Source organism: Poecilia formosa, unplaced genomic scaffold, assembly GCF_000485575.1.
Source record: "Poecilia formosa unplaced genomic scaffold, Poecilia_formosa-5.1.2 Scaffold8, whole genome shotgun sequence".
NCBI classification, from domain to species: Eukaryota; Metazoa; Chordata; class Actinopteri; order Cyprinodontiformes; family Poeciliidae; genus Poecilia; species Poecilia formosa.
This window is the reverse complement of record NW_006799947.1, coordinates 758,725-779,052: the sequence shown is the minus strand read 5'-3', so window position 1 is coordinate 779,052 and position 20,328 is coordinate 758,725. Positions and strand designations below refer to the sequence as shown.

At 39.7% G+C, this 20,328-nt stretch overlaps 2 protein-coding genes across 4 annotated transcripts in view; both read right to left on the bottom strand.

Annotated features, from left to right (window-relative positions):
• Positions 1 to 744: 744 nt before the first annotated feature.
• Positions 745 to 8,415, bottom strand: LOC107833231 (uncharacterized). Of its 2 annotated transcripts, XM_016661902.1 has the most exons (8): positions 8,404 to 8,415; positions 4,147 to 4,216; positions 3,580 to 3,713; positions 2,385 to 2,504; positions 2,234 to 2,270; positions 2,037 to 2,093; positions 1,807 to 1,918; positions 745 to 1,721 (listed from the first exon to the last, which is right to left on the bottom strand). In XM_016661902.1, the coding sequence occupies exons 2-8, from the start codon at positions 4,211 to 4,213 to the stop codon at positions 1,640 to 1,642; spliced, it is 609 nt and encodes a 202-aa protein (XP_016517388.1). In that variant the 5' UTR covers positions 4,214 to 4,216; positions 8,404 to 8,415; the 3' UTR covers positions 745 to 1,639. The 2 variants fall into 2 exon arrangements, with proteins under 2 accessions (XP_016517388.1, XP_016517383.1); XM_016661897.1 differs by lacking the exon at positions 8,404 to 8,415 and having other exon boundaries at positions 4,147 to 4,390.
• Positions 5,974 to 20,328, bottom strand: part of ldlrap1b (low density lipoprotein receptor adaptor protein 1b) — a 34,294-nt gene continuing 19,939 nt past the window's right edge. The window contains exons 4-10 of one of the 2 annotated variants that reach the window (XM_016661890.1): positions 19,222 to 19,336; positions 17,880 to 17,952; positions 13,089 to 13,184; positions 10,734 to 10,870; positions 10,397 to 10,431; positions 8,771 to 8,802; positions 6,777 to 6,919 (exon numbers count right to left, since the gene is read on the bottom strand). In XM_016661890.1, the coding sequence (XP_016517376.1) occupies positions 6,873 to 6,919; positions 8,771 to 8,802; positions 10,397 to 10,431; positions 10,734 to 10,870; positions 13,089 to 13,184; positions 17,880 to 17,952; positions 19,222 to 19,336 (535 nt within the window). In that variant the 3' untranslated portion in view covers positions 6,777 to 6,872. Of the gene's footprint in view, positions 6,920 to 8,770; positions 8,803 to 10,396; positions 10,432 to 10,733; positions 10,871 to 13,088; positions 13,185 to 17,879; positions 17,953 to 19,221; positions 19,337 to 20,328 lie in introns of both variants that reach the window. The other variant, XM_007574658.2, reaches the window with a different exon arrangement.

Genomic DNA, 20,328 nt, shown 5'->3' with positions numbered 1-20,328 from the left:
ACTCTCAGCCTCATGAAGAATGTCATCAACTTTGGGCTTTTTAATGATTGTTTTCCAGGATGGTATAATTATGAGTCAAACATTTTAAAGAAATTTTAAAATTAATTTCAGAATTTCTTCAATCTTTATAGGGTCAAAGTTACACACACAGGTTAAAATACACACTTTTACCACTCTTGCATGTTATGCAGCCAACTGTAGTGCCTTGTGTATTGTGCTAGATTTCTACCATCATTAAATATTGAACAAGATCAGGTATACTAATTCATCTTATTGGATTGGACCAAATAGGCTAGTTTTCACTTCTCGTTTATTTCCAAGCTTTATGATGCTTTTGCTGATCTCCGCTCTTTCCTTTGACATTTGATATATTCTGAACACTGCAGATCAGAAACATCCAACAGTTCCAGTTGTCAAACTCCCACAATCCGGGTCAATCTCACACATGCTTCTCCTTACCTACTTTTTACAGCTACTAGAATCTAGTACATTATGGTACTTCACATATGATTCCAGTTGGACAATTAACCACTTTTCTTGATAGGATTTGAAATAGTTCATTTGAGTTTATTTGGTCTGGATTCGTGTCCAGGTTTCAACCATTTGACAAAAACCGCAAAACCCAGATGAACAGAAATAAGTTCCAGTGTTCAGGCACAGACCAACAACCATCAAAACTCAAGCTTAAAGCTAAATCAAGCTTTTGACCAGAACCTGAATCAGGCTAAAACAAATCTCAGACACTTTATGTTTATAATAACATGATTTATTACAAGCATTAGAATAATAAAGAGCAGCTCATGAAAGGTGGTAATGAGAGGACATGATCTCATTACATTGGAATGAATCCAACAGTACAGTACATAACAGCACATACAAACCTTATCTATAATAGTTCATAGTATATAATCATAATTAATGCTCATTTCTTATTAGTGTTATATTAACAACTATCCATAATATTTATTTAATGTGTATATACACACAATATATCATTTAATAAATAGGTCACTATGCTACAGGACGCTGAAAGAACACTCTCTGGTGCTGCATTACTGGTCTCCAAGCTTCCACAGCTTTAAGTCTCTCATTTCCACCAGGGGAAACTCAGGGGAGTTTTTGGGGAGGTTACAGCACTGCTAATGCCTCTCAGAGTGCACACACTGGTGCAGCAAAGAGGCTTCCACAGCCTCGCAAACAATTCATCTGTGCACCGATGCGTCAGACCTCATCAGCAAGGGGATTGTCATCAAGGCTACAAAGCTAATTAAATTTAAAACAATAATAGTGTCGTGTGTGAGAGTGCAGCACAAATCTGGCACCTGGTTTCTTACTCAAAAGATGCAACCCAATCTCAAAGCTTAGCTTGCAAAAAGAAAAAGTTCATGCAAGATAAATATTGTTTAAAAATATCATATCAACAGTTATTATAGAAAAACCACTTGTAGAAATAAAAACAGCAGTAGTAGTCAAATGGCAGTAGTTAGTAATAGACAGAACTTTAGATTTAAGAGTAGACAATTATCTCAGATATTAGTCCAATTGTTTCCTAAAGTTATATGACGTCTTCTATAGTAATAATGCAGAAGACAAATCTAGATAATAATAGTGAATCATCTCTGAACAGAAATCCTCCACTTTACAGATGGAGGACTCCTGGTTCATTATTTTCCCTTCGCCCAGCTCTGTACGGTTGTCCAAAGAGGCTGCAGTGGAGGATCCTGTCAATCAGAACAAAGAACAAAGCATTGTCTCAGTATTGTCAGAATAAGTGTTATATTTGGAGGCTATGGGGAAAAAACTGACCTGGGAATGCTGTCTTTGTATTTGTAGAGCAGGAAAATGGTAATCAGTCCGATGAGCACGATTGGTACCACGATTCCAGCAATGACTCCAATACTAGCGTTAGACTGTTTCTCTATTAACAGATAACAATACATAATTATATATCTTAGATTATAATCAACAAAAGGAAAAATCACACACTCCATTATTCTAAACGTTTCAACATTAAGCAACAAATAAGGATGTTTCACCTTTAGGTTTAATGGTAGGACTGTCTCCATGAAGAGAGTTCTTGCTGGCACATGTTGCTGAAAACGGAAGACATTTTTATCAGGGGGAAAAATGAATAAAAAGGAAGATCTGAATGAATCAAGGGAAAAAATGCTGATATTCTAAAACAACTGGCACATAAAAACTAAGGGAAACAACTAACGTTTATAAAACTTACTGCTGCAGTTTGCTGAAAAATCCATCAATCTTAGCTTCTGAGGGAAATAAAAAACAGAGTTTCATTTTACTGCAATGTTGTGGTACAAATTTTATTTTATGTAGTTTAAGCATGCTGTAATTTCATTCTCCACATCTCAAAAATGTAACACCTGTGACAGTGAGCAGTGTTGGGTCCAAGACACATCGGGAAGACATTCAGACATTTCCAGAGAGCTGGAATTGTGTCTCATCACCAGCTCAGTTTTGTAGTCTTTGGTTGCGAGGATGATCTGAAGTCAAAATACAAACAGGAAGAGACCAGAGCGTCTTACTGAACCTAAAATCAAAGGAAGGTCAAAATTTCTGCCAGATTGACATTTCTATATTTACTATAAGCATTCCCAGCCAATAACAAATTTCATATCACTTAATCATTGCAGCACAGGAAAGTAATTTCAATAGCTTATCTCAAAAAGTGAAACTTTTGAAAATTCCTTTCAGTATGTGGACATTTGTGCATTAAAAAAGTCCCAATATCCCAGTTAATTATCCAAGATCCATATTAATCTAAATGAATACAAACACTCTAATATACATCAATCTGATCAAACTGTGAGTTTAACTGTTTTAATTGAATTACTGAAATAAGTGAACTCTTCATTAAAATTATAAGTTCATCTACCTTTAAATTGTACTCATATAGGAAAAAAAAACAATAGGGCAGAGATAGAGAGTTTAGGACTTAGACTTCACTTAAGGTAAGTAGCAAAAAGAAAGACTTTAGAATTAGACTCAAATCTTACCAACAGTCACTTTCTCACATAATCAAGAGTAAAAGTAAACCAATTGATATGCTCCAGACCGTAAATTTGACAAGTGATGTGCTTTGTGAAACAAAGTTAGAAACAAGTTCGCCATGCATTGCATCTAGAACAGAATCCAGTGAAGGAGTGGAAATATGAACACATGGACTGACAGGTGCTAACAAAATAAGGACCATTTTGTTTTTATAATTAAATCAGTTTGACATTTGCTAGTGTTATTTTCTTTTCTAAATTCTAACAGAATTTAAATGTATATTTATAAAGTGGTAAATGTTATGCTTTATCAGTTTTAAACATAATTTAAAGCAGCTCCACTCATGGTTTTTTCATCTTTAATTAAATGACATGAATGTTTATTGAATGTTCATGAACTAAATTAGGCCCAAGGACAAAATATGCAGGAACTACAGCATGTTACATTAGGCAGACTAGAAAGCATGCATTTGACAACAAAATGTCTATTTAATCCATAGAGATTGAGAGTGTATTTGACTTGTAAACATGTCAAATGTACATTATCAGGGTAAAAGTAAAAACTTACATCTCTCCTGTTCCACCAGTAGTCACACTCGGCTCCTGGGGGAATTTGGTGGTCGGATATGCTGAAAAGCATTTGGTTATTTCCAGCGGACCTACAGTCGAGGACTGTTGCACTGCACATCTGAAGAAGGAAGGCTGAAAGGATGGAGTTACATAATAGAAAGTATGTTTAAAACGATCAATATAAAATCATGGCTATTCATTTCTAACTTCTGTCCATCCAAACTCGCCTCACACAAAAACTAAACGATTAATCCACAATATTTAAATATCAAACTTTAATCCCTTAATTTGTAAAAAAAAAAAAAACACACAACACGCACGCACACGCGCAGACGCACACACACAATAAAACAATAACGCGAAACAGCTTCCTGTGTGGTACCAACAACATTGTTGCTATAGTACCAACAGTAGACTCAGTCGGCTCGTAGGTCGTTCTGTAATTGCGCACATTTCGCGGGAACAAGCATCCGAAATTTAAACGTATAATCTGTGCAGTACTTTTATATTTGTTCATCGTGACAGCCTAAAAGTAACTAAACCAGTTTAAAATTAATGTACGTACGAAAGAGAAAAAGCATTGCTCTCCGTTGACACCCGCCCATGCCTCCGACACCCATGCTTGCCCACATCTACTCCAAGCCGGTGTTATACTTCCGCGTACCTCCCTTTCCGGAAAAAAATAACGCTCCAAAATAAAACATGTTTGTTTTAACGCGATGAAAACCATCGTCGAAACTACGGATTTTAAAGTACTTATTATCATATTCAATGATGAGGCTCGCTTGTCAGATTAAAAATACCTTTTGAATTTACTGAATATTCGGTATGTCTAAACATGCAGATTTGATTAACTCAAAAAGACAGACATTTTAAAATCTACCACTAAGCAGACTATTTTAAGCGGGTTTGTCTTAGATTATGATAATTTTTCTGCTCTTTTAATTCATATTTTACTTCAAATATTTCAAGTTTAAGTGCGGTCGGCACCATAGACATCATATACATCGTATTAATGTCTATGGTCAGCACTCTTTTTAATATCGAGTTCTTTTATTTTGAAATAAAAAGGAAACACCTCATCATCAAGGGATTTTCCGCGTTTGTGCAAGAATCCAATGAGAGGTAATGCCGGGTGGTTCAAGTCTTTGTTCAAGTCATGTGATGATGACATAATGCATGGCATGCACAGATGAAAAATTGCATCACCTGGGTTTATTTCCACGCAGATAACATTAAGTTACAGAAAGTGAATATTTTTGTGTTAAAATCTATGAGATATAATCTGAGCTGTTATTGTTTACTCATTATTTATACTATGACTATTTTAAATATTTTTATGAAAATTTCATAGAACTGCGAACAAGTATGTTAATGTATAAGGGTGCATTTGTATTTCTGTGCTAAGGATGACACCTAGTGACTGAATTCAAAGCAGTCCAGAAAAAGACCTTACAGACTGCAAACTTGCAGACCTTTGACCCCTTATAGATTCCTCAGCTTAAACATCTCTCCTGATTTAATCCATGTTGTAACAAAACTTATTTAAATGCTGTCCAATAGTTTAGGCCTTAAAAAGGACTTAAAGCAGAAATATGAAAAAACCCACAGGAAATTGTGTAATTCATACAGTGGTTTTAAAAAGCAGAGCTCTAAGAAACGATGTCCTAAATAAAGCTTTTAATTGTTTTATGATGAAGGCAAAAACCTATGAGAACAAGCAGGGGACAGAATAGCATAGTTTGCTTTTTTGTTTGTGTTTTTTAGGTGGGGGTAAATCCCTGCAAATATTGACTGTTCATCAATTTGTTAAAGACAAACTGCTAATCAAATACTCTTAATTAAATAACTCATGAGTGTGAACTCCTCCATAATGTGGTATGTTTTTGGCAGATTGTTGTTCTGGTGGACATAGGCTTCATCAGTAATTGCCTTTGTTCCAACTGTATCGATTTAAAAATCTGGGAAGGATTATAAAATCTTAATCTAAGTCCATAATTTTATAGTTGATCTACATGGATTATAAACAGTTAATAATGGTCCCAAGAGTGTTTTTAAATGAATTGTTTTAACTAAAACAAGAGAAAAAAAAATTATCACACACAAAAATAGATAATTAGATTTTTATTAAAATTTATGTAATTTAAATTAATGCAAAAAAACAAACACCAAAAATAACACTGGGAACAGTCCCTGTGGGGCGGGGGGAAATTAAAAATAGTAAACTGAATGTCATTGTAACATATTTTGACAAATGGCGTCCGAGTGCCAATAAAAGCTCTTCATCCTCTTATTGATCTGTTTAACAAGTCTGAATCTAAAAGTTCAAATGAACAAATGAGAGATTTGCAGTAAAAGTAACTGATTGCCAGCTCCTTTTTTCTTATTAAAGCCTTGAGCCCGAGTGGGAATTATGTATTGGCAACTGCTTTTAATAAAACTGTGTTACACACAACAGTATCAACGTATCCGTCACACAGATTTAGCTCGGGGATTCAGAGTTGTTAAACAGCTTTTCAAGTTGAGGAGGAAAAGCAGTTAGTGTGAAAGCAAAAAAGGTGTTTTGACGTTAAAATCCTCTTACACGAATTCTGTGCTTTTAAAGATGAATGAAAGCTGAGTGCAAAAATAGTTTTTGCAGTAGAAAAAAAATAGGATTGTCACTTTGTTTTGAGATTTTTTTTTTTTTTTTAAAGCTTTTGTGCCCACTGGAGTTGTAACACGCAAGTTACGTAGTAACTTCCTGCTGAACACAGTGCGGATCTAGCGAGTTAGCATCCGATCTGCTAAGGAAAACAACAGCCCACCTCGCGGTAGCTCTCACACGCTTTCCGTGTCGCAGTGTGCACATACATAGGAGTGATAGGTAAACACAAAACATAATAACAGACTGACTGTAACAAAACATGGAGCGGCTGCATGTTTTTTTCTTCTTTTTTTTTTTTTCCATTGAAAAGTAAAGGGGTGAACTGGTTTGTATTGCTTTGGCCTGTTGTGTGAGCAGTCAGCTCTTGTTGTCCTCTGCTCAGGTGGATTCAGAGCCATCAGAGATCCACAGACGGTTCGAAAACGTGGCAGCGGGGAGAAGCTGGGAAAACTTGCCGAATTCACCGGCTTCTGCATCTATTCTACCAGCGTTTTGTCTTCTTTTTTCCCCCCCTGGTTTTCCCTCCTTCTTGGCAGAGGCTTCACGTTAGAACTCAAGCGTGTCTTTTTGTGCAGCTGAGTCCGTCTCTTCTTGGTCCCATTTGCCTGTGGTGAGGCACTCTTCACTATTCAAGTCCTGAGGGTTTACCCCAATGTCCAGGACCTGGGGGTTAGTGCGAGACTCAGCGAGTCTGCAAAAAGCAAAAGAAAATGAGACATTTTAAACTTAACTTAGACTTCTGCACGACAAAAGATACGATGTTTACTTGACATGTGGATTAAAAAAAAAAAGTACAAATATTTCTAATCATTAGTCTCATTATATTTGACTTCCAATGAACTGCAGCTGCTCTTGTAATCTTCAGAGAAGGCACCTGTAAAACTATATAATAATGCAAGTCTCAACAGTGGCACATCACAAACCTGCGTCTTGATGCTTCCTGAGCTGTGTGCTGCATTTGATGTTGATCATAACGTTGATTAGACTTAGGATAGTCTGGGGGACTATTAAATATTGTGGTAAACTTATTCAAATATTACAGGTTATTATGGGACATACATTTGGCAAATATACATTTGAGCAAACAGATCGCTCCTCAGGGCTATAATCTCATCCCACCTTGATTTGACTTTAATTATTAGACTTTGTGTTAAACTTGCAGGGTTGTTAAACACATTTTTAGGTTTTCTTATCTGTATGTTCCACTAACACAAGATGTGAAGTAGAGGTTGGCTTATGATGTATGGTAAAGGGTATCTAAACTATCTTAGATTAGATTAAATCTGGACTGAATTGAGATTTTTTTTAAAAGCCCATTTTGTGATCTTTGCTGTTTTGGTTTTGTCTGTAAACATTCAAAAACTACAAGTACTAATGTTTTTGTTTGGCCTCTAAAAATAGAATCAAAAGTTCAGTAAAATGTCTCTAAATGCCAAAAAGCTGTGAAACAGACCCTTTTATTCACTTATGTATTTTCAAATGAATGTGTATCAAACTTGTAGCTTCTAACTTTTTTCCATACTCGACTTCATATTGTTTTTAATGCTTGTGAAGTCATCTCAGACTGAGTGGGAACTCTGAACATCTCATACCATCTGTATGCTGATGACACACAACTGTACATTTTTGTTTTACCATGACCACAATGATAGTAAAACATTGTGGTCATGTTTTACTACATGACCACAATCCCTTGCAGTTACTGCGCAAGTCTAGTCGAAGCATGCCGCCGCAAGAACTGTTTTTAGCTCATCTACAAAAGACGGAAGTCATTATTTTAACTCCAATTAAAAACCAATATTCTGCTAGTCTCAGGAAGGGTTAAAACTGCAGAGAGCCAAAAACATTGGTGCTGTTATGGACTCAAACTTAAAGTCCAACACAGGAATGTACCAATGCCAAAAAAAAGGTTTCTTGTCAAAACAGAGAAAAGGCTATGACATACTTTCATTTTCAGTGTAACAGTGTCTCTATGGTCTTAAAGGAAAAAAAGAAAACAGCACAATACAGCAGCTACAACAATTAACAAGGCCAAAAAAAAAACACTTTCAAACAGGCAGGAGAACTACTGATATAAAGCAATTAATAGATTACAAGAAAGTCTCACTGCTTGGAAGCAAAATATAAAGAAAGAATGAATGACTGAAGACTTTTGCACTATATTATAAATATAACATGGCCATTCTGTTTATGATAGCGAGAGGTGAAATTCATTTTTTTAAACAAACCAATTACAGCAGAGTTAATTTTATCATAATGTACCACAATCTGCTCTGTTAGCAGCGCTACGTGTGAACACACAGCCTGTGTCAAAAGGTGCAAAAGTGATGGATGTGATGCAGAAAAACACGGTCGTACATTGGTGATGAAGACGTGGACACAGCGGCTGAACGTTCCTTAGGTTTGAGTCGACTATGTTAAAGGTGTAAAACTATTTCGAAAGCAACACAAAGCTACACGCTGAAAATGTTCTGGCTGGACACAGATGAGCAGGCTGGAACGGTGGGTTGATGAGGAGGAAATGATTCATGACAATCGTTACCTGAGTAGGATTCAAAGCTATCCAGACTGCGGCTGAGGGGTGCAAAGGAAACATCACAAGTCAGGGAACAATTCAGCTTACAGCTTCTCCGAACCACTTCCTCATTATGTTAGAAATGGTTCATTTCTTCTTATGTAGGTTGATTTTTTTTTTTTTTAATTGGTACGAATTTAAATAAGACCTGAGGTTTTAAATAAAAATTTAGACTGGTTTAACTTTTCCCTATGTTGTTACATTATAACCTCAAACTTCAGTTTTTATTTAGAGTTAATGTGACAGACCAACACAAAGGGAAGAGAAGGAGAACCTGTGGGATCCTGAAGGAAAAACCTGTTACTGACATAAGATGGGGGATGTAGGTTCACCTTCCAGCAGGACGATGTCCCTAGAAGTACAACCAGACCTGCAGCGGAGCAGTTTGGAGCAAAACATCTGTGTTAGAATGATCCAAGTAAAAGTCCAGACCTAAATGCTAATGGGATTTTTGTGACAAGGCTTGCAAATTGCTGTACAGCCACATTGAAAGCACTCTGAGTGTGCTTCAGCTAATTTGTAAAGAAGAATGAAAATAAGAGACGGTTTTATATGTGCAAAGTTGGTAGGTAGAAAGACAGGAAAAGATGGTTTTGCCAAGGATTTGTAATCCTAAAAAATGAGGGAAAGCACAATTTGGACAGCTACGTCCTCCTTAGTGTTGGTCTGTCATTTAAAATCAGAATAAAATGGGACACACTGTGACACAGTTCAGGGCTTATACTAGTAAGACGCTGAATTTATTTTTAAAAAGTTAGGGTATAGTGCACATAATCAACCAGTAGATGGCAGCAAAGACTCAGAATGCAACACGGTTGGACTCAAACGTCTGAATTTGATTCAGAATACTCCCTCCAGAATAACCTCTACTGAGTTCAGAGAGACATCAAATACTCCACATCCTGGCTTTAATCCTTTATCTCCATCTAAAGTTCAACTGCAACAAACACAATCAGCGTCCAGCAAGCCGGCCCGACGTGCAGCCCCATCACCGCTTGCACTGCGAGCATCCTCATTAATCAAAGAGCTGGAGACGAAAGGCGTCAACGTGTAATTACAGTGTGTGCAGACAAATAATCATCTGATAACGGGTCTGAAATGGCCTGTCAGAGTGTGATTAAAAGTACTCAGGATCCAATTCTCTTTGGCAGGCCAAGACGAAATAAAATGCACTAATATTAAAAGGAAATAAAGCCCAACCTGGCAGCAGATCAACTTACAAACTCATCTTCTAAATATTTATTACATTCTGTTTCCGACCAGAATAATACTTTAAAATACTACTTCAGGGTTATTCTTCCTTTGATTGGAATTAAAAATACCAAATAGTGTCTCTCAGAACAGAAAGATTTGTGGATTTAATATAAAATCACTGTGTGGGCCTCAACCAGAGCCTACGTACGCAGCATGACCCAGGTCAAATGTCAGCTATACTGGAGCCTCTTCCTGCCTCTCCTGTCTGCTGCAGGGTAATTGAACTGAGGGAGAGTCTGCATTTTATTATTTGATCAGGCAAGCCCGAACTGAAGACTTGGAAGTCTTTGTGCCCGTTTAATTTCAGGAAACACCTCCAAACTTCACAGCTCCACCCACCTTGAAAACGCCTCATCCAGACCGTCCTCCAGCTCCTGTCAGACACAACACAGAGATTTTCCCGTGAAAACATGCAGGCATGTAAGACTCGCCTTCTTTCCCTGTTATCAAAAGTCCCACACCCTCCTCTGCCATGTGTGCATTAGATAAGACGGCTTCTGCTCAACAGGCCATTGTCCACCTCAATGCGGCTGAAGCACGACTACGGTGCCCACTTTTACCACAGCAAGTAAAAGTACATCACTTGGTAGCAATTAATCAGTATTTCTATGCGGCATTCTTCTCTTATCAAACCCCAGCAGCTGAGACATGTTGGCCAACACCACTCTTGTCTTACCCAAACGGTGTTGTTGTTCTCCGCCGCCGCGTGATTATGCACCGTGAAGGGATCCGAGGCGGCCGGCTTTGTTCCTGAGTGGGCCTGCGCCGCTCTGGCTCCCTCCGCGAACTCCAGGAGAGTCCCTGTGGCTGCATCTGTGAAGCACAGGAAGAGTTCACTCCACCTGAGCGCGTGCTATACCGCTTCATCCTTCATAAAGCAGATATTGGTTTCAGGCATGTGTGAAATCAATTAAAGCAGCAATGGAACTTATTAATCAACAATCTGCTGGCAGCAGAGTGCAACCTCCTGACTTTCAAACCCAACACCCACAATGTCTCTGGTCTGCAACGGGATTGGTTTGTAACAGCACACATGATGATTAATGTGTATCAACCCTAATCTCGGTCCGGTGCTAATGCATGGGTCAGTGTGAGTGAGTGTGTGTGTTTTTTTTTTAATATCCGCACCACCCAAATCCAATATGAGAGGCAATCTCTAGCAGAGAGTGATCCACAATACAGAGACACCTGCCGCTGCAAGACCTCATGACAACTCAGACGTGTTTAACTTTGCAGCATTTTGCCCTGTTAGAATGTTTTAAGTTGCAAATCAAAGTGCTGTGTAAATTTATTTTTATTGTTGTGCTGTATGTCATATGTTGCAGCAGATCTTTGGTAAAAATGTAAACTTTTCCAAGCTCAAGCTTTTTACACGTTTCCTTTTCTAACATTTTGGACATCTGAGAAGCATTTATTGTTTTCTGTTCTCAGTTGCCGTTGATGCTCCTACTGAAGGTTTCCACTTGGTGACATGGGAGATAAACCTTTGAATAAGACATTTTTGATTTAGGAATTTGTTTTCAGGGTTGATGACAAGGCAAAAGAAAAAACAAACAAACAAAAAAAAAAACAATGCACTTGGTTTGGCTATGTTGCTGAATTTTACATGGATTGGACCGATTTGTCTCGTTAAGTGTCTACCAAAGACATTTTTTGGGAATCTCATTGAATTAGATGGTGAAAATGAAGCAGATAACAGTAAGAGCCTGTTTGTCACATTCTCAGAATATCTGAGGATGTTTCTTTGGGATCTGTGGAAACTAACCTCATATGTGAATTTCCATACAAAACATTGTACTAAAAGAGAAAAAAAACAATTTTACTCAGAGAGAATGTAAGTGTTAGCTGTAGTTTGACATTCAGCCTTGTGTAGAGTCAGACCTTTGGTAAGGAAGATGATACACCAGCAGGAGAAATCCCCCGGCGATCAGGATGAGCTATAATTTAGAGCCGCAGCAAGAGACACGGTTCCAAGAGAGAGTTGAAAGTATCATGTCACATCAATAAAGCTGACTCACCTTTCAGCAACGCCGCTGAGCCGTGACATGCTATTTGATCACAGTGAAGGGTACACGAATGTAACCTTCTTATTAAAAAAAAAAAAAAGGGAAAAAAAGATCTTTCTCCAACTTCTATTTCAGAGGATTGTTCTGTCTTTTTCCCCAGAAGCACTCTAAAGCTTCCTCCCACTGTACAATTATGCCAATTTGCCTTGAGGAAATTCCTTTCCTCTGGCAGCCGAATGACCCAACAAGTCCAAACGTGTTGACACAGAGCCCCTGCTTTTGCAAAAAAAAAAAAAAAAAAAATAGAGTCCAAGACTTGCTTCTCTGAGGATTATCCCAAAAAACCCCACGTGTCATGAAACGTTTCACATTCAAGGCCATATGTAGTGTCAGGATGGATTTAGGGAAGAGATCCCTGTCTGGTCTGAGCCCAGCTGGCTGAGCAGAGGATGAAGCTCGCTACAGAGTGGATGTTTTCAGATTTTCACACAATTCGGGCTTTTAGAAAGATCAGCAAGAAAACAGTGAATAATGTAGTGCATCGTTCCGGTATCAGAAACAGAAAGGCTCTCTGTGAGCGAACCCTGCAGCCAGCTTAGAGAAATAAAAACAGGACTTTATCTGGATGAGTAGATGTCGACGCGTTAATGACCGCATCATCTTACCAATTCAAAGCAAACACAGTCTTATTCATGCTTTTAAACTAACTGGGCTCCGCTGTATGATAATAGCTGTTATCGCAGATCGTCACAGGGATTACCGAGGCGGGATTTGTTTCAGCAGATCACAACGCGGCCGAATGCTTCTAAATTAAAGAGTCGATTATCATCAAACACGATCACCTTAAGGTGTCACTTCCTGTTCAGGTTAATGGCGTCACACTGCGAGAATCTAGCCGACCTGCAGCTCCGATGTAGGCCAACCTTTTAACAAGTGGCTGAACGCTCTTCCTCTCCTCCCCCGAGGATATGATTGCTGTGACAGCGAAGGGTGAGAAAGACGTGATGACGGGCGACAGGACTCACCTCCTCCCTTCAGGCTGCCCAGGCTGGCCGAGCTGTCCGACTGAGAGTTGCTGGCTCCTTCGCCATCTGAACCCGACTTTGCTCGCTTCTCTTTGTCTGTGGACGACAAGTCAGCACAAAGAACAAGTCAGTAAAGGTCAAGAAGGTGTGACTAACTCTTTTTTTTTTCTTTCTTTTTGCAGAGCACTGTTATTTTTCTAGCAGTTAAAAAGGAAATAAAAGTAAAATTTTTGACAAACAGGTCAAACTTTGCTGGATTTTATTTCTAAAACCATGCGTCATTATCCCTCTGCTTCATAGCTATTCACTAGTTTGCATTGGTCCATTGCATGATGGTAGTAATGCAAGGAATCTAATAAGTCATTAATCATCAATTAATCGCAAGTCGATTAATTATTTGTATCCCTAATGTGAATACAGCAAAGCACTGTAAGAGAGTAAACATAAGAAGTTCAAGTGGCTCCTAAAACATCTGCTGGCCTGACCCTACAGGAGGGCGCTCTCTGCGCCTCTAGAGGCCTCTCGTGCGTAAACACAGCACCAGCACATCTGGGTGAGACGGATAGAGAGCTCTACCCGCGGCATCCTGTTGAGACAGTTCTCAATAAAGTGCAAGTCACACAACACGAGCAACAGCGGCCGGCTGTAGACTTCCTGCAGCGCAGCGCTACTGTAAGCGCCTCACCTTGCAGAGCGATTTCTGGGCCTATATTTATCACCCTTTCACAGAACGGCTGGTCTGAGTGGCACCAATAATTCAGCAAAGGTTGAGACTTCTCCCTCAGAGGACAAAGGTCTATTCATAGGACAAAGCTGGACAATGCATTTGCACAACACTTCACAATGTCGACTCCATGACAGATTATGTATTGTTCTCTGACATTCTGGTGGGGAAATCTAAAAGGTCAAACAGCACGGCTCTCTCACGTTTCAGGAGCGAAAGGTGAAACTAACTTTTTAGACTGTCTATTCTAAAATACTTTTATCTTTTATGTATGCAATTGCATATCTGATTTTCATTTCAACGACATAAAACCTTAAAAAAAATAATAAACAATGCTTCTGCTTAGTTTTACTACACATTTCACAAGGTGGGACAGCAGGATTGTCACTCAGCCAAGCTGAGCCCAAATGAAAAAGGTGTACACGCCATGTTTACTGCGTATGTGCGCCACTGCTACACAACTGAAGCAAGCTCAGGTACGGCAGCAATAACAATGTTACTCATCTCTGCACTGATTAAGATTCATCCACGTCGGCGTCCTGGAAGCCCAAAACTGAAAATGAAACTGACAACATGACCTAGTTTCTGATCAATGTGGCTGACAGCTTTACAAATCAGAGAGGAAATCAAAGAGGACTGAACTACCAAGAGCTCAGTTGATCCTGACATAGCTGATGTTGCTGAAAACTGTAAATCCACAACCTTAATCCCACTGCATGCTCACTGTTAAACAATAAATTCATCAAAAGCAACACAAAAATTTCATATATGTGACAGAACTGATGTTATCCCTAAAAAAAAAAAAAAAATCAGGTTCATATCCTTTTGTTAGGCACTGTTTTCAATATGCCACCATACATGGCAAGATGGATGCCAAAATTTGAGAAATTAAAGTTGTCACAGGCTTTCTTGTAATTTTATAGCATTTTTTTAAAGTTAAACAGTTCTGCAAAGATTTTCATTTTCATGTCAAATACCACGTCTTCACCAACAATGGTGTTTCTTTTTTGTTTTTTATCTCTGTGCATGAAAGGGTTTTTTGTTATTATAGCCCTACCCTAAAGGGCTGGCCTACTGTAAGTAATGTTCCTGCAGAGCTACAGCAGGCAAATATTTTGTTTTTATTTCATCACCACCCATCATCTATTTCAGGGGTGTCCAAAGTCGGTCCTCGAGGGCCGGCATCCGGCATGTTTTAGTTCTCTCCCTGGTTCAGCACACCTGCATCAAATGATGGCTCGTTAGAAGGCCTAAGGAGAACATTGACTTGCTGAAGAGGTTGTTACTACCACTAGGGAGAAAACTAAAACATGCAGGATGCCGGCCCTCGAGGACCGACTTTGGACACCCCTGATCTATTTAGAAAAACAAAAATCCAATCTCCCAAGAGTTCTGGTAGCTTAGCAAAGAGAAAGCATTGAAAGTTTCCCCAGGCGCCTTGGAGCTCACTCCGGCTCCTCCTAAACATGAAGCCGATGTAACCATGCTTTCCTGCTGCAGTATTTACAGCGAATATTCTATGAGAGCAGCTTTAAGAACAGAGTTGGGAGATGTAATATACGGAGGAATGTGGGTCAGGCATGTGTGTTGTACTGAGGAGAACCACAGTGGGTGGTGCAAGAAGAGCTCTTCCAAAAAACAAGAAAACCAGACGGTGGATCTCATCTTCCTGCCTGCCTTAGTCCTGAGGGGTCCAGACTCAGAAGATTGCTTTGGGACTCAGTTTCTAAAGGAAATCTGTTTAGAGAAAAAAATAAAAAAAAAAAAATACTTTGCCTCTTCTGAAGTTTCAAGGATGAGGAGAAGGATAACGTGAGCAGAGGAAGGGAAGCTCGAGTGAAACACTAAAAAGGTTGCATTCAATTTTAAGTATTTAACCGAAAGCAAGGAAAATAAAAGGCCTGAAGAGGTGTGAGGCGAGGAATCCTTGGCCTTGGTGTAAACAAAACAAAACAAAAAAAAATAGATGCCTTCCTTAGAAGGCAGAAGAAGAAAAAGCTGGTAAAATCGTTGCCTTTCGTCTGGTGCAGACATGCGTCTCTAAAGGACTGAATAACTCAGCCTTGGTGTGAGACGGCATCCACGGCGCCGACACTGAACGTGTCATGGGGATGAGCTTCAGCTGACACAAGCGCACAATCATTTTCCTTTCCCTCAGCAGCTCTCTGAGCGCCACCCTTTCATGCTTTATTGCCTCCATGCCCTACACAGTTGCTCCCCCATCCTTTATCAGTCCTCGCAGCGAGCACCGGGATGAGGACTGACGGGAGAGACGAGAACGATTCTACAATCGAGCCGCAGGTGCAAAACAACGCAGGCAGCAAATGGATAATCAATTAATTCAAAAGACCACCAACAAGGCAACGCACATGTAAAAAATGAGCAAGGTGGTGGTGAGAGGAGGAACTAATATTATGAGGTAAGATATGCTCATTTATAGAGGAGACAAACACGCAGTAAATTACACACATGCTCTACTGAGCTTTAAAAAAATAAAAAAACAAATAAACTACTGCTTGTGTTGGCCACCCTGCTCACACAGCTGCTCCGACTCTGTTGTCTTCAAAGACACACACAGTTAGGTATGTTAAGTGGAATATTAAAAATGCTCAGAAATATCAAAGTACCAGCTAGACTGACATAAAACGCACACACGAATGTGTAATAAGGGAAGGAAAGCGATGTGTGTTTAAGGATGCAGCGAAGAGAAAATCCACGTTCCCACACATCTGCCTCAGGCAACACTTAATTCCTTTACTGCCTGCGCTCGCTAAAACCTTACAACTTCCGAGACTGAAATGTCCAGATTTGTTGGGTTTTGATGTTCAGATGTGAACATCACCAGTAAATGTTCCAAAAAATCCAAATCTCTCTAGAGACCCATCAAGCCCCAGTTAGGATATTAAACAAAATAACAATGGCACAAGTAGAAAACAAGAGCAGGGCTCGTTTGGAAAGGGTGAAAGGAGAACAAAAATATGGCAGCACAACTTGGATTTACGTAGTGGGCTCTGGATCAACCACAAGACTTCTGGAACATGTAAAAGCTCATCTCGACCACAGCGACCTTTTGGTTCCTCTTAGAAGAACTGGTTCAATAACTGGTGAACATTCAGGGGAAAACAGATGGGTAGAGTTTGGGCTGGGTTCTACAGTACAGTCAAATGTAAGAACGTGTCCAAAAAGCTGATGCTTAACCCAAACTAGGCCATCAACAAGATACCAAATCTAGAACAGAATAGCTGATAAAAAGGTCTGGTTTTTGAAATCAGTCAAAAACCAGACCTCAACCTCAGTAAAAAGCTTTGGTGGGGTTCTTAAGACAGCTATGCATACATGAAAACCTGCAAAGAAAATCTGACGCAATGCTGCAAAACAGAGAAAAATGGGATGTTTTTTGTTTTCATTTTGTTCTTGTTTTGTTTTATAAATGACAGAGTGTATGTTAAAGACCAAATCATATTCATTATGAATAGATAAAACCTTAGGATTGTGAAATAGTGTACTTTCTACAGCTTATGCATACGAACAATCAAAATAATGCAGATGGTTTTACTTTGATCGGTTTTACTTTGATCGACAGAAAAAGGGAATAAACCACAAATGCTGACTAAAATACAAAATGATTTCAGATCCTCTTTTGCATCTTCTGTGGACTGCAACTTAGAAAGTTGCATTTGCATCTCTAGATTCTGAGTTAGTAGTTTTTAATTTTTAAAACCACTGATTCAACTCAAACGGGCCTAGAAGATTCTTAGAGGTGATTGTTACAGTTAGCCATCACTAAACTCAAACAGCTCTCTATGTGCACTTATTGATGGTTTGTTTTAACTAATGTGGCTGGAAAGATTTCTCTGAATGTGTGAAAAATAGCTACACAGTTTGTCAGTATTTCATAAGGTGCAGAGAACATAATCAAGGAGAAGTGGGAAAATGTATTTTTCTGTGTTGACATGGCAACCTCAGGATAAAGAAGAAAGATGAGGGATGTATAGGCTGTATGGCGAGTTTCCACTCATTTGTCAGAGGGAAATCGTGGGGCGGGGAGGGGGGGCGACCATGCGTACCTTCCTTGGAAGCTTGCCAGAACTCGAATGCCACTCTGAAAGCCTGAGCCACCGTCAGGGTTACGGCCTGGGCCTGTTAGGAGAGACAGATGTCAGTCGGGGATGAAAAATACCGTCACACACGTCAGCGAAAGGGAAGGCGAGAGCCGTCGTTCTGACACAAACAGGAAGCGACCGCAAACACAGGAGGCTTCGTCTTAAGGTACTTGAGGGGAGGGAAGAGAAACCAGTGGATTACATGACCAGTTGTTTGTGCAACTGGGAGGATACGCAGCCTTTTGGCCACAACTAAATTAGTGGGAGGAAGGAAGAAGAGGGAGTGGCTCCGTCATTCAGAAAACCTCCAGGGATGCGAGAACGCCAAGAGAAGAATCACAACCTCTTTGACTTCCTTCTTCTAACTTCACATGCTTTGGTCTGCATGGATAAAAGTCAAAGTATTGCAGCAGTGAATGGGTTTTCAGAGTGTTTTCCATGTTGGTAGTGCAGCTAAAATTACCTCTACTCCATGTTTACGGCTCTGTCCACATCATTTCCTGTCGCCCTGGACAACACATTAACATTTCAGAGAGGTCACTCGGACTGAGGGTAGTTTGTTGACTTCCAGGGAAATTGTTTCAGTCTTCATGGTAAGAAAACCCATCATACTATGGATTTATGAAAGGAGATTTTCCGAACCTGCACAACACCGGCTGCATCTCAATACATCAGATCAACACTGAAAAGTAAATCCGTTTCAGTAATTCAATTAAAACTAAACTAAGATTCATATTACTCTCCTTCATTACACAAAGTGATGAATTTCAAGAGTTAATTTTTGATAATTGTGGCATTTGGTGTTGAAAGAGGTTTGAATATTTCATAAGAACAGTAAAAATTTACTTTTCACATAGAAGTGTTACTTTACCTACACAATCATAATAGCACTGGTGACGCCACCCACAAGGAGTGTAAACCCCACAATGATACCGACAAAGAAGCTGGCAGTAGACAAAGCGCTGTACCCAAACATTTTCATGGAAAGTTGATTGGAAGAAAAAACTGACAGAAAAATGTGCAAATGGGCATTGAAAAGAAAGCTATTACACAATGTATACTGCGGTTGGAAACAGTCCTGCAAGAGCCTCTCTGCACAGACGTATCAGGACATGACATGCGTGTGTCGAGTTAAGCCATGTGTGAACCAAGGAAAACATCACAAGTGCCTTATGTAGGGGTGAAAAGCACAAGACTGTTGCTCAGTAAAAAAAAGTCCTACTTTCAGTTTTGGGTCCTCTGAGTGAACGCGGGACTTAAACGGTTAAAACCATTCCCGTGGGGACGAGGTCTTACTATTACTCACCATTTTTCTCTTGGAGCAGAGGAAGGCGTGACACTCGAGAGTCTCGTTGTGCTGGCTCTGGGCGATGTAGGCAAACACCTTATCGTGCATCTTGTCCGCAGTGCAATATGATATTCTGAAACAAACACATATGCAAGCACTTTAACGCAATCACAGAGAAAGTAGGATCATTATCTGTGCCTGCGATATCTGTGAGGCCACAGATTTTGGATGGGACGTTGCTTTTTGCAGTCTCTCGCACTTAGAAGTGAAAGGGAAGTGGAAGGGCATCCCGATGTGCCGTTCCTGTGGCGCGTGGCGGTGATAAGTCCTGCTTGTCAGTCTCAGGTGCAGAGGAAGCCTTTAAATCAAGCTATAATGACCTACAAATAGCTTTTCTCCATCACTTCAGCATGATGTCATTATTCTAATATGGAAGCCATGAGCAGGGAGGGACAGGCAAAAACAATGATGACTATAATGAATTTCTCCCATCTGTCCTCTCTCATCTTCACCGTCCAATCATCCTGTGTCAAGTTACCTGAGGTGGGGTTTGAACAACGAAGATTTACTGCAAATATGTGGGTGGGACGCCATGAGGGAAACCAGAAGTCAAGGGAACGTTTTGCTTTTTTCTCTTCGCAGATGTGTGAGGAACAAAGCTGCATTCCACTCAGAGCAGCTGCTGCTTTAGGTTTCTGCACCGTCACAAAGTCACTGCTGGACTCAACCTGAAACAATCTGCTTGGAATCGTGATTAAAAAGCAGGTAGAGTTTCTGAGCAAAAACAAAGTGACAAAAACAACGCGGGAGAACGTGGCACGCTGCAAACAGTAAGAGACGCTGAAGCCATTAGCTGCCAATGGAGATGAAATAATGAATACAGAGATTTGCGCACTGAGAGGTTTAAACAGCAGGGGCTTTGTGAGTGGAACTGATCCGATTTGTGGCCAGTGGGTTTTAGAAAGCTCTTCAGGATCTTATACCAGCAATTAGTGCTAAATACAGCGAGGTTTGTGTTTTCAAAGATGATCCACACCGAAAAGATTCATCTAAGCATGTTCCACAAAAGCATAAGACAGAGCAACTTTGCTGCAGTCGGTTTCTCTCGCTCTCTCACAGCCTGAA